A 12192-nucleotide genomic window follows, 5' to 3' on the forward strand; every position below is an offset into this window, starting at 1 on the left:
TTAAGAGAAACAGCTAAAGACGGTGAAAAAAACCCTCCAAACCAACCCACCCACTCTTAAAGCACACAAAGGCTTCAGAACTTTGTCTTGAGAAACAAATAATGTAACTGCATGCAAATCCCTCTAGCTAGAAATCACCAGAAGAACTGGACTTGACTAGGTAACAGTATTATCGCACGTATGAGCAATGCCCAGCTCCATTCACAGGACATGTGCTAGAAGCCCCATCTGCTGTCAACCTTTTGAATTCCTCAGTGCGGGGGGGAATTACTTTTCCTACCCTGCAAGATTTGCAGAAGCCTGTTCTTAGCTTCTCTTGCCCCTTTAGAGGTGGGCAATCCGAGGTTGGCAAATTAAAATAAGGAATTTGGCTAACAGGATTATCCATACATCCTAGGTGGTATCTTCAGTCAGGAAAAAATTGTGAGCATTGAACTCTACTGATTTTGAAATCAACAGCAACTTCTGCTCCAGACCCTGGCAGCTTCTGAGCTGCTCACTCTGCTGGAAGAACATCTTGAATCTTTCCTCAGCTGTTCAGACCTCAAACTGCAGAGCATCTTCACTTGGACTTTGCAAAAAACACAGCTGTTTAAGTAGCATCTTGCTAAACAGATCCACTCTAAGAAACTCAGGCTAAGAGAACTTACAGCTTACTCAAACTCATTAACACTCTGGACTGGGTTTTCAGATGAATGCAAAGATACAGTATTTCAAATGGAAATTAAAATAAACAACATTGCCCATGCAGAATTTATCAACTTTAACACTGTTCTCTCACAAACAGCTTTTTTGGTCATTATAGATAAAACTTCTGTAAATGTGCATATGAACAAATAACTAAAGAGCATTAGTAATCAACAGTGCTGCTTTCTAACCATCAAATTTAATGTCAGATACTTGCAAGGTACTGCATTTACTGCTTTTCCTAAAGTTTAAACCGAAAAGGGATAAAACCTGCAAGATAAAGTTATTGTAAAATTCAAGAGAAAATAGAATGGGAAAACCAAGAAGTTAGAATATTGCTTGGGTTCTATTATGACTTTTTTTAACTCCACCATGCCAATTTTTTCCACCACTTCCTTGTAATCAAACTTGCATTTAAAGCTCTCAAACATTCACTCACACTGCAAAAGGATAAATAAAATGAGATTAGAGAACAGAAATATTTAAACTTCAAAAATATATACTGGACTGGAAAAACTGAAAGTGAAAACCATAGCCAGTATAGCGCTTATGATGAAATGGTACATGAAACCAGCTCTGGTATCCAAGACAGGGACAGAGCTACATCAGTCCCAGCTTTTGCACTTTATCCAGGACTTGACAAAGGACAGGCAGAACTTGGATACCTGATACAAATATTTCAGGGCAAAGAGCAAATTCATACAGCTCGTCAGCAATGTCCTCTGCCATAGGCAAGCCACAGCTCTGCATGGCATTGCAACAAGTGAATTAATTTAGCATCCAGTTCCCGTAGATCCACTCTTGACTTGCAACTCCTGTGCGTGGCAGAAATGGAGATGGAGAAGCAGCCTCAAAAACACTTACCAGTACGAGGAACTCAGAGATAGGGAAATTTATTAGCACAACATTTTCATATTGCTTCCATCTGTTCCCTCAAAAAAAAATACAGAACGAGCTGCAGAAGCATTAATGCATCCTAGGGTCTAGGAGAATCCCACAGAAATTCAGTATCCACATGTGGGAGTCAAAGCTGAGAAAAGCTAATTAAAGTATTAGGTGGAATCTTAAAATTTTAATTAGAGAAGATCGCTTTCTCTTTATTTTTCACCTTCAATGCCGCTGTAAGTATGAGGAAATCCTCTTTTTTGCCTCCAATCTAATTATGGTTTTACAGTGTATCTTTAGGCATGGACAAAAACTCTGTAAAAACTGCAGTTACTATAGTGATTTTAATTACACATAATCTGAAAACTCCCAAACATGCTATTCTAAGGGCTTTACTGGGGAAAAAAACCCCTAATCTGTAAAATAAAACCTAATTTCTGAAATCTAGTAATTTTGTTCTATTACTATCACAGGCAACACCAAGTGACATTCAAAACCAGATTTTTTACACATCACTAAAGTGGAAATGATTATAATTGTGGCCAAATTACTAAAAATTAAAATTGCAACTGAGCTGTGTAGAAACAAGAACACAAACCCGTTATGATCACTTTGTGTCAGTCCCCAGCCATACGGTATGTTTGATATGCCACTTGGAATACAGCCCCCAAATGGCAAATTGTGAGGTGTCTACCAATTTTGCCAGAACAGTCTTACTGCCTCTACCACTGATGCCAGTCAGCCTAAAATACTGCCCTATTTTATTTGATTTACACTGAGAGCAATATATTCTATATTTATTTCAACCACATAAAACATTTTAACACCTCTAAAATATGAGGTTTATCATTTTAATAGGGAAAGACCAAAAAACTTCCAACAACTGAATTTTCACGTTCCCACTGTAACAAGCACTTGTTAACACTAGCTGCCTGGGTTATTCCTTGGAAAAAATAAAATCTGCATCCAGTTACTTGTTACTAAAGACAAAGATATGCATAAAATATAAAATACCTTGTAGAATATCCTAGAAAGGAACACTATAGCTTAGAAAATGCTGCACCATTTTGAGATTTTTTTTTTTTTTTTTTTTTGTCTTGCAGGGTGAAGAACAAGATAGGCATGAAACACATCAAGAAGAATCCTGGTGGTGAAAACCCAGAGACATCTGCTTCAGTAACATATGTCTTGCTGACTAAAATCAGAAGCATAAGCTGACAGACCTCATCAATGCTGACTTTTTTGTTTTGCTGGTATTGCTCAGCTGGTTGTCGGGGCAAGGGATTTAGCAGCAAAACAAAAGGACTGTATACAGCAGCAACCTATTTATGACTGTATTAATGCTGCCCTCACACTGCTTGAGTGACAGAGCTGTGCAAAACTGCACAGACTCTCAGTGCCTAAGAGACACACATAGAATTTACAGTTCAAAATCATTAGGCAGGAATAGCATCTATACTGGAAGTCATTCAGATTTGCTCAAGGTATAAACCCCTTTCTCTTCCAACAATTCTGTTCACCGAGCTCTATTTCCAGGACAACCTTTTTCTGGTTATGAGCAGCCTCTCCATAAAGAAGAGCTCTACAGAAAAAAAGGAGAAAGAAAATCTACAGTAATGCACTGATCAAACCAAAAATGACAGTAGAAAATATTAGTGCAGAATGAATCTGTCATTTTGCATAGCTTCAATGTAACTTGACCAGGGTAACAAAGGTAAAAGTGCAAGACAGAAGAACTGGAGACAGAGCTGATCAGGTACACTGACACTTCAGTTAAAATGCATTGTTTATGTGTTTGCTGTCCTCCACATTATGATCTACAAGTAGCTGTGATCTCTGTTAAAACCTGCAGGCATGTAACTTGTGCTGTAGCTTTGACAGCTTAAACTTTTGACTATGAAATGAAAGAACTGAATTCTTCTACTATAATTCACAGTCCTGGAGAATAACCAAGTTCTTTTTCCTTCTTCAATCCTTTTCAAGGCACTGCGTTCTACTGATGAGAAAACACTGTATAAAACCTGCTTCTGTAAGAAACTGTCCACCCACATGAATCTTGCTTGGTTTGTGAGATAGGCAAGAAACTGGCTCAGACAGAGCTCACACTCAGAGTGCTGATCAATGGTCTATACTCAGGCTGGCAGCCTGCCACAAGTGGGAATCCCCAGGGATGGACACTGGGCCTCACATGTTCAACATCACCACAAATAATCTGGATGACAAGACTGGGAGCACCATCACCAGGTTTGCTGATGACACCACACTGGGTGGTGAGGTGGATGTGTCAGAAGGATGAGCAATCTCACAGGACCGGGACAGGCTGGAAGAGAGAGCTGGCAAGAAGAGCGCAGAGTTTAACAGAGACAACTGCAAGGTCCTGCAGCAGTGACAGCACCAAAGAGCCTGGCACAGGCTGGGATCCTTTGCTGAGGGGAACCTGGGGGTCCTGGTGGACAACAAGCTGAACAGGAGCCAGCAGTGAAGCTGCTGCAGCAATGAAGGCAAATCAGATGCTGGGGTGCACCCACAGGAGCACCACTAGCAGAGATGAGAACGTGACCATCCCAAACTACCAAGAGCTTGTCAGGCCACACCTGGAGTACTCCTGTGTCCAGTTGTGGTCTCTTTTTCTTTTCAAGAAAAGGAACAGACAGACTGGAAAGCATCCAAAGGAGGGCCATGAAGATGATGGAGAACCTGTCCTAGAAAGAGACTGAAGGAATTCAGTATTTTATTACCTGGAGAAGAGAAGGCTCCAGGGGCCCCCACCATAGTACATAAAGAGTGGCTGTAAAGAGGATGGAGGCTGACTCTCCACAAGGAGCCATATGGAGAGGACAAGCTGTACCAGGGGAAGTTTCATCTTGATATAACAAAGAAATATTTTACACTAAGAATGATCAATGTCTGCCCACATATACACAAATACAGATATTCTAACTGAAATATTCAGATAAATATCCCACTCTAATTGCTGGCAGAGTCTTGATGTTTTTGGCATAAACTTTAGTCACAATTCATTGCAGATACTGACTTTTACAGACTGTAAACAATGGGCTAAAACTTCAGCACCAATTTTTGTAAATGCCTAAAACAGTAGAAAAGTATACCAAAACCCACCAGTATTCAAGCTGCAATGACATATCTAAAAAAACCCCAAAAAACCTGCTGACTAGGGAGAAAGCATCCAGTGCAAATGAAGAAGTAGAGTTTATCATGTAAAGTTTACTCTAGGCAGGCAAACACTTGAATATAGATTCATCAGTATTTCTTCCTCCCTGGCACTCTTGCACCAAAAACCCCAATGAGACTTGAAATCAAATAATTGCAAATACCTTGTTCTTCTGTCATCTCACTTATTTTTCCTCATCATTTCAAAAGCAACATTTTTCTTGTATTTTCTTGTTCCAGTCTTTCAAAGAACCTAGGTCCAATCTTTAAGTGTATCAAGGCCTCTCAATCTGTTAGCAGATTAAGAGGCTTCACTTAGGTTTCCACTCAAATTAATGGCTATGTCAGGATCTGGTCCAGTAATTCAAACACAAGTTGAAAGCTGACAAACTCCTGCAGTTTATTTTTAAAAACTACTGACTTTACTGTTTCAAACACTTAAATGGGTAAGATTTCAGCAGTGTATTTTATTAGCTGCCTGTTTACAATTTAGTAAGTTATAGTTACATTAAAAATGGTTCTAAAAATAACATTAATGGAAAGAAACCATTAAAAAGGAAAAACTGAATGGATGTTTTTTTCATGGAGCTACTATAATCAATGGGCCAATTGCCTCTTCCCTGCTGTAGGGCAATTTTCACTCCAGTCAGCAGTGTTATTTCACAGTCACACTGATGTACAAAAGACTTCTGCATAGCCTTCAAAGTCTGCATAAAAACACAGTTTCTTGGAAGCTTTCTAAAATACATAGAACACATTTATTCTTTGCTGAGAAAGCTGACTACTGGTATGGGCATCTCAAGTCTGGATACTGCTTAATGAACATTTTGCAAAAAATTATCTTCTGAACTGGGCTTAACATTTAACTTCTTGACCACCAGACCTCTGAGACCAGAAAGAGGAACCTTCTACACAGACCAGGTGCCAATGAAATCATCAACTTTCCTTAGCAAAACCATTTGAGAACCCTCTGTACTTTTATTCTTCTCTCAATTTGTGGTCTAGGAACCTTGAGTAAAGTTTTAAATTTTTTTTCAAATTACTGTCTGAACCACCAGTAATCAAAGTGTGCAACCACAGTTCTCCTTTAAGACTGAAAATCTTCAGCCCAGATGCATTTCAACAAATTACACGCTTAACCAAGGTTGTCACTCTTCCCTATTGATTAAATAGGGAACCTTCAGGAACTCCAAATTTAGGTGTGTGAGTTTAGTGCCTAAAATTAGGTGGGATGAATATAGCTCAAAAAAAATTACACAGCATTAGTTGATAAGGAAAAAGTCTAAGGTGGTAAATCACAGGCTGACTTGAAGCAGCCTCTTAAATTGGTCCCAAATGGCTCCTTACAGTCCTAACAGCTTTTTCCTCTCAATAAAAACCAAAATGGCAAACAATGATCCATGGGTTGAATGGTGCTCTGGGATCCAAAGAGTGGGAATGTTTCTCCATTTGGAAAACAATAAATGTACACACATACAGAACTCCATATATACAATACTTCATTGTTTCAAATCAGTTCAATCTATGCTATTTAATACACTATTAGTTCAACACTGCTACTGCAGCTAAAACCGGTTTTGCTACCAGAGCTAAATTTTCTGAAGTTATTCCCAAAACATGCTGCAATCTGACAATATGTCTCAGAACTAATTATTTAATAGCACAAAGGAATTGTTTATGTTTCACAGGAAGCTGAAAGGCCACATAAATGTATTTCAAGAATTCTATGTCTAGCCAATTACTTTTCAGATAAAATTGCAAATGTTACACTTAATTTCTAATTGTTGTTAAGTGAAAACAGCAAGAAATTAAGTACATTAAAATGGCATATTTCAGTAGAAAAAGAAACAAATTCCCAAATTAGGTATTATTTTGGATATGCATATGGCATCATGGAAAACTCAGTTATTTCAGAGAAGAACATTTTAGAGATTGTCTTTGCAAGGAACACGTTTGTTGTAGTAAACAAATAATGCAACTCTAGAGAAGCTGTTTAATGACCAAATAAAACTCTAAAGAGAGAACAGGGGAGCTCCTTAAAAATAACATATTCTAAAAAATGATACAAATAGATGCACTGAATATTACATTTTTATGCACAAAGATCTAGGAACATACTACTGTGAAGCAGTTAGCTTTTCCTCTTCTTTTATTAAAGTAAGTCATTAAAAGAAGTTTAAACTGTTTTTCAACTAAGTCTTTCAAAAGGGGAAACTCCTGTCATTACAGTCAAGCAGGCACTTCGCTAGTTTGTTTTACTGGACCACAAAATACAATAGCTACATCTCAAGTAATATCCACTGCAGATACAGATGCAGAAAAATAGCCACCTTAGGTGGCTTAGCCACCCAGGGCTGATGCAATGCTAAATTTCAGTGGACAAGAGCACAAAAGCACATGTAGAAATACTGCCTTATAAATCAAACTTTCATTCACCTAAGCATCAATTGCAACTGCAACACTCATGTACAAAGGCAGTACAGTAAGGCCTTCAAAAGAGGTGGTGCATCTAATCAAGACTTATTCTTACTGCTCCAGATACTCCTGAAGGGTAACTGAGGCTACATCTACCATCCATTCAGACAGCCCTGTGTGAAACAGTCTTCAATGTGTACAGTATTTGGAACAGGGCAACTGCTGCATGAGGGTAAATTGGGTTTTGTTTGAAGAACAGTCAAAAGGAAATGTATCTCAAAATTAAAACAATGAAGAACAGTTTTTGTTGCATCTTTCTGCCCTTATTTTAAAAACACGAAACTCTAAAAAATTGAACTTGAAGACAGGTACATCCTAAAAAACCTCCAGTTGTTATTTGTAGTATTGCATCTATTACTGTTGGAAAAGCCATTTTCTCTCCTTTTTATCCCCAAACTTAGATGAAAGTTGAAAATCCTGAAGTTCAAATGAAGTGCTGGGGAGAGAAAAACAGATGAAAAAGAGAGGACAAGAAGCAGTGGAGGATGATCTACATCAGCTGAAGCAGTGATATTTCAATCTGTCTGTACCAGAGCAAAAGCGTTACTGCATACAGCGTACGCAATACATCTCATCCACGTGTGTTACGCAAACAATGAAAAATGCAAAGATCTCACTTTTATGCTTTAGTTACATTTTTCTGCCCTAACCTTAATTCCTCTAGCACTCTCATTAAGTGCTTTGAATAAAACTAAAGTTAAAACTCCCATGCAGTTTCAGAAGATAAGAATATAAAATAGTATTGCTAATAACACCAAGGTCATGGTTTCAATCCCTGTATGGGCCATTTACTTACGAATTGAATTCCACAACCTCTGTGGGGCCCTTCCAACTCAGAATATTCTATGAAGTCAGAAGCAGTTCTTCACTGTATTCTTACCAATGCTGGCCAGCAACAGGACGCAAGTTAAACTGTTGTTAACTGGAACGTTCCTTTATTTTACAAGGCAGAACAAAATGGAAAAAACATGTTTTCTAGAAAGCTAAGGGCTAGCTAAGAAAAACATTTGTAACTTGTCAAGCCACAACCTGAAGTGTCTCCTAAGAACTGCTATATGGATAAATAAAAGCAAGGTCATGGACATATGTAGGTGATTCCTGTATGCATTAAAAACTGTTCCAGAAACAGTTGCCTCACATTTGTCAGAGCACTGAAGAAAGCTGGTAGGTTAAAAAAAAGAAACAACCAAAAAGCACCTGTTGTTCAAAAGGAAGAATACTCAGAAGTGTTGCTGTCACTTGATTAATTCAATGAAAATTTTTAACCAAGCATAACTCAATACCATTCGTCAAATCTGACTGGGAAGTGATGTTATTACCTCAGAGCGTATATGCTGGAGAGACTACATGTAGTGACAGAAACACTCTCATAGTCACTGCTGGAGATGGAGCTGAGGGGGGAATCACGTAAGCCATCCTGAGAACTGAAAAAACATACGGAAACAAAATGAACTGCTGAAGCGAGCAAAGGCAAAAACAGAGCATTGTGATAAGTCATGGCTTGTCATGGGTTATACAGAAACAAGAATAAACTGGCAGTTGCATTTTTCGCTCTTCAGAAAATGATACAAACCTATTCTGTTTTCTTCCCAAAAGGACAGGCAATTCAGTAAAGTCAGTGGGCACACATCTTATAACAATCTTCAACTTAATTCAGGCCATACAGTTAAAATATTCAGAAAAGAACTGAGAATCTTACATTTTCATTGGAGATAGAGGGAATAGCATGTCCATGCTGCTAAGTGTGGCTATAACCTTAAAATGAAGACATAACAAAACTGAAAGTTCATAAAGCCATCTTGGGTTTCAGGCCAAGGCACAGTAATCGATACGCTTCAAAAACTTCTGAGTATCGTGACAAGTTTGACCCACGTTTCCTCCCCATTGGAAGGAAAAGGTTTGTTAGAAAGGAGAAAGATGACACTTCGGTGATGGAACTGAAGATAATACACCTGCCCCTGCCCCTAAGTTTGCTCAGTCCCTGTAAGGGCCACATATGTACCTCAAAATTTGTGCTTTGAGACAACAGATATCCAGGAAGGAGCAGTCCCATGGCAAACCACCAACATGTCTTTAGTGGAAATCCACTAGCTACTAAGTAAAAGGATATGAATAATTCAAATGAACAGTACACAACTTGTCTCTGGCATCCCTGGACTAATGAAAAGCCTCTAAATAACCATCATTTTGGATCTTACATCATATTATCAACATAAACTAGGATTAGAGAATTAAAAATAGTTTCATAAGCACTATTAAACTATCTTGTAAAGACCAATTTCTTGTTTGAGTAATAATTTACTGCTCAGCTACTGGAAATTCCACAAGCTGAAAAAAATTATATGAGATATGAAAACATGTAATCTTGAGCATAGATATCAAAGCTGCATTGGCTCTAGGCGGTGCAGAAGATTCATTCAAGCCTGCTGAACTCAAATGTTAACTCAACAGAAATCTTTGGACAATGCAAAGAGAAACCTAAGAAACATCCCCAGTTAGAAGAGAGGTAGTTATATACGTCAGGGTTATTTTACCTTACTTCTCCACAATTATTAGCAGATTTTTTTATGTTCTTTTGCTTTCTAGACATATGCAAACCAGTTATGTTCCAAACTCTTTTCTTCTATTAAATTTACTAATACAGCTATTTTTTCAGCTAGAAGTCTGGAAGAATGCTTAAAGGGAATTCTTCAAAGCAGTCTATGGAAGGTATGCGCTTTAATCCCACTAAGAAATAATAGGATTTGTTCGCATACCTCCCACTAATCACTAGGAAAATGCACCCCTTCATGTTTCTCATTTCTGACTGCCAATTTGAAAATAAATCCCAAGTATACCGTGCTTTAGTTGAAAGCAGAGACTTCACAACTGGAAAATAATTTTATCAGACTTGAACAAAAATCTATTTAACTTTCAATCGTTTTATGTAATTTCCCTTGCTAATTCTGCTCATTACGAAGTGATATATGCATTTAAACAAAAGCTTACTCTTTTATAGCTCATCACCTTTACCCATCTAATCTTACAATATGGTCATGCTACTAAAATGTAGTTTTACTATCTGTTTTACAGCAGCTAAATGATATTAAAAAAACTATTAGCATACAATTTCACACCTTGATTAGGCAGGTCTGATGGTGTGATCGCCCCCCTTTTCTTTTAAGGCAAAAGCCAGAAATGGCAGTCCGGATGTCTGTACCCAAGCTGGGCTCTGGGGAGACAGGTAACACCACATGGCCAAGGGCTGTAAATCTTGCTCACCAGCTGAGGGCTACTTGAGCATGCACCAACCAAAGTACAATGGGTGTGCAAGTATGACTCATCATAAGTCACTCATCTTAGCCCAAAAATAGTGGACATTCCAGAGCCTGTTCAACTCTTCTGTGCAGCAGCAGGCCGCATGCCAGGATCTCCCCTTGAGTAGGAACGCCTCTCATGATTACTCCTCAAGGCTGAGCGAATCCTTATCACATCAGATACTGAGTAAGTGAACTGGGAATAAGCATGCCGAAATGTTGAAATATTAGCTAAGTGATAAAAAGATTGACTGCACATATATAAATAACCCTTTAGACATAAACCATTGATCACATCTGGGACTAAGTCCAGATTCAGCTGCAGCCACACTCCTCTCTGAGAAGTCTTCTCTGAACCTCCTGACTCAATGAAAGGGTCTCCCTGGCAGTTTTGTCTGACCCCATTCTCTATGCACTAAATAGTGAAGTGTATCTTGCCATCAAACCTTCTTAAACCGCTGTCACATTTACCATGGAATTTTGTTAACTCATTGTCTTACAGCAAATACATCGTTGCTTCTCTCTTGCAAGTGAAGCACATCGCTCTTTTGTTCAGAGTAAACTAATCTTTGAAGAGCAGAACCAGGAAACAAGAACAAGGACCAAACTCAGCATCTTCTTTTATGCTCTCTCACCTCCCCACCACTTCCAGATTTTTCCAGTGTAACAATCCTGCCAGCTGATTTGGGTAGTAATAATTTTTCTGAAAGATGTCAGGTTTGCTGTCTTTAAGTGCCTTCTGTGAATCTCTGCCTAATATATTTGAAGTCCAATCAAAATATCTCAGTTACCAGTATTTAAGAACTTAAATTCAATTTTCTTAGGTTCTAGTTTTCTACTTTTTTGTTTTGTTTTGAAGAACTTAAAGTTTTAAGCTCTTACACAGAGCCCAAAGCGCTAACATTTTTCCTAAGAACTCAGAAGTTCTCACACATTTTTAGGGAGTTAAATGCTCTAGGCTAGAACACAAACCACTACCCTAATAAAGGACCTTAATGGTAAGTAACCCAATGAGCATCATGAGCATAATGGCCCACAACCAGCTGGCATTATCAACTATCTCAATGCTATCTCTATTTTCATCTTCACAGATGTCTTCTGAACAGATAACAAGCTTCACCTCATCTCTTCTCCACACTTCTTTGCCTTTCATTTCAACCTTCTCTCACCCCATACAAGTTTCTATCAGCACAACTTCTTCTCACCAGTTCCACCATCCCATCTGTTTTTAAGCCTTGTCTTAATACTGGTGCCCATTCTAAACTGCTTTATAAATGCTTTCATTTTCCACTTCTCCATTTTTCTCTTGGGGCACAAACCTGACCATGCTGAACAATCCTGATTTCAGGATTAGATATCCATCCCATCAGTCATCATGCGGCAACGTAAACTGCTTAAACATGCTTGACACAAACATCAGTTTTTTGTAATAAATTATGTGTAGTTTAGGCAATTTCAACATGCAACCATTTTTCTTATTCCTGTGTATCCACATAGATTGAATTATTGTACCAGAAACAGTATTTATCATTAACAGTGTTTATTTCTGGTTAATATTCAGGCTGTAACTCTTCAGATAAGAAGTTCTGTGTTTATTTAGAACCAAGAAGAGGGAATCCTGTAATGCTAACTCTGTTTTATACTATCTGTTATACTAACTAGCTTTTAAAAAACCCCA

General features: G+C 38.2%; 1 protein-coding gene across 4 annotated transcripts in view; it reads right to left on the minus strand.

Annotated features, from left to right (window-relative positions):
* The window catches only part of ZFYVE28 (zinc finger FYVE-type containing 28), a 151050-nt gene that overhangs the window by 23992 nt on the left and 114866 nt on the right, over positions 1-12192 (minus strand). For 2 of the 4 annotated variants that reach the window (XM_032109050.1, XM_032109049.1), the window contains exon 9: positions 8538-8642. The exons of the other annotated variants lie outside the window; for them this stretch is intronic. In XM_032109050.1, the coding sequence (XP_031964941.1) occupies positions 8538-8642 (105 nt within the window). The remainder of the gene's footprint in view (positions 1-8537; positions 8643-12192) is intronic. 4 annotated transcript variants of the gene reach the window in all.

This window comes from Corvus moneduloides, chromosome 5 (genome assembly GCF_009650955.1).
Source record: "Corvus moneduloides isolate bCorMon1 chromosome 5, bCorMon1.pri, whole genome shotgun sequence".
Taxonomy (NCBI): Eukaryota; Metazoa; Chordata; class Aves; order Passeriformes; family Corvidae; genus Corvus; species Corvus moneduloides.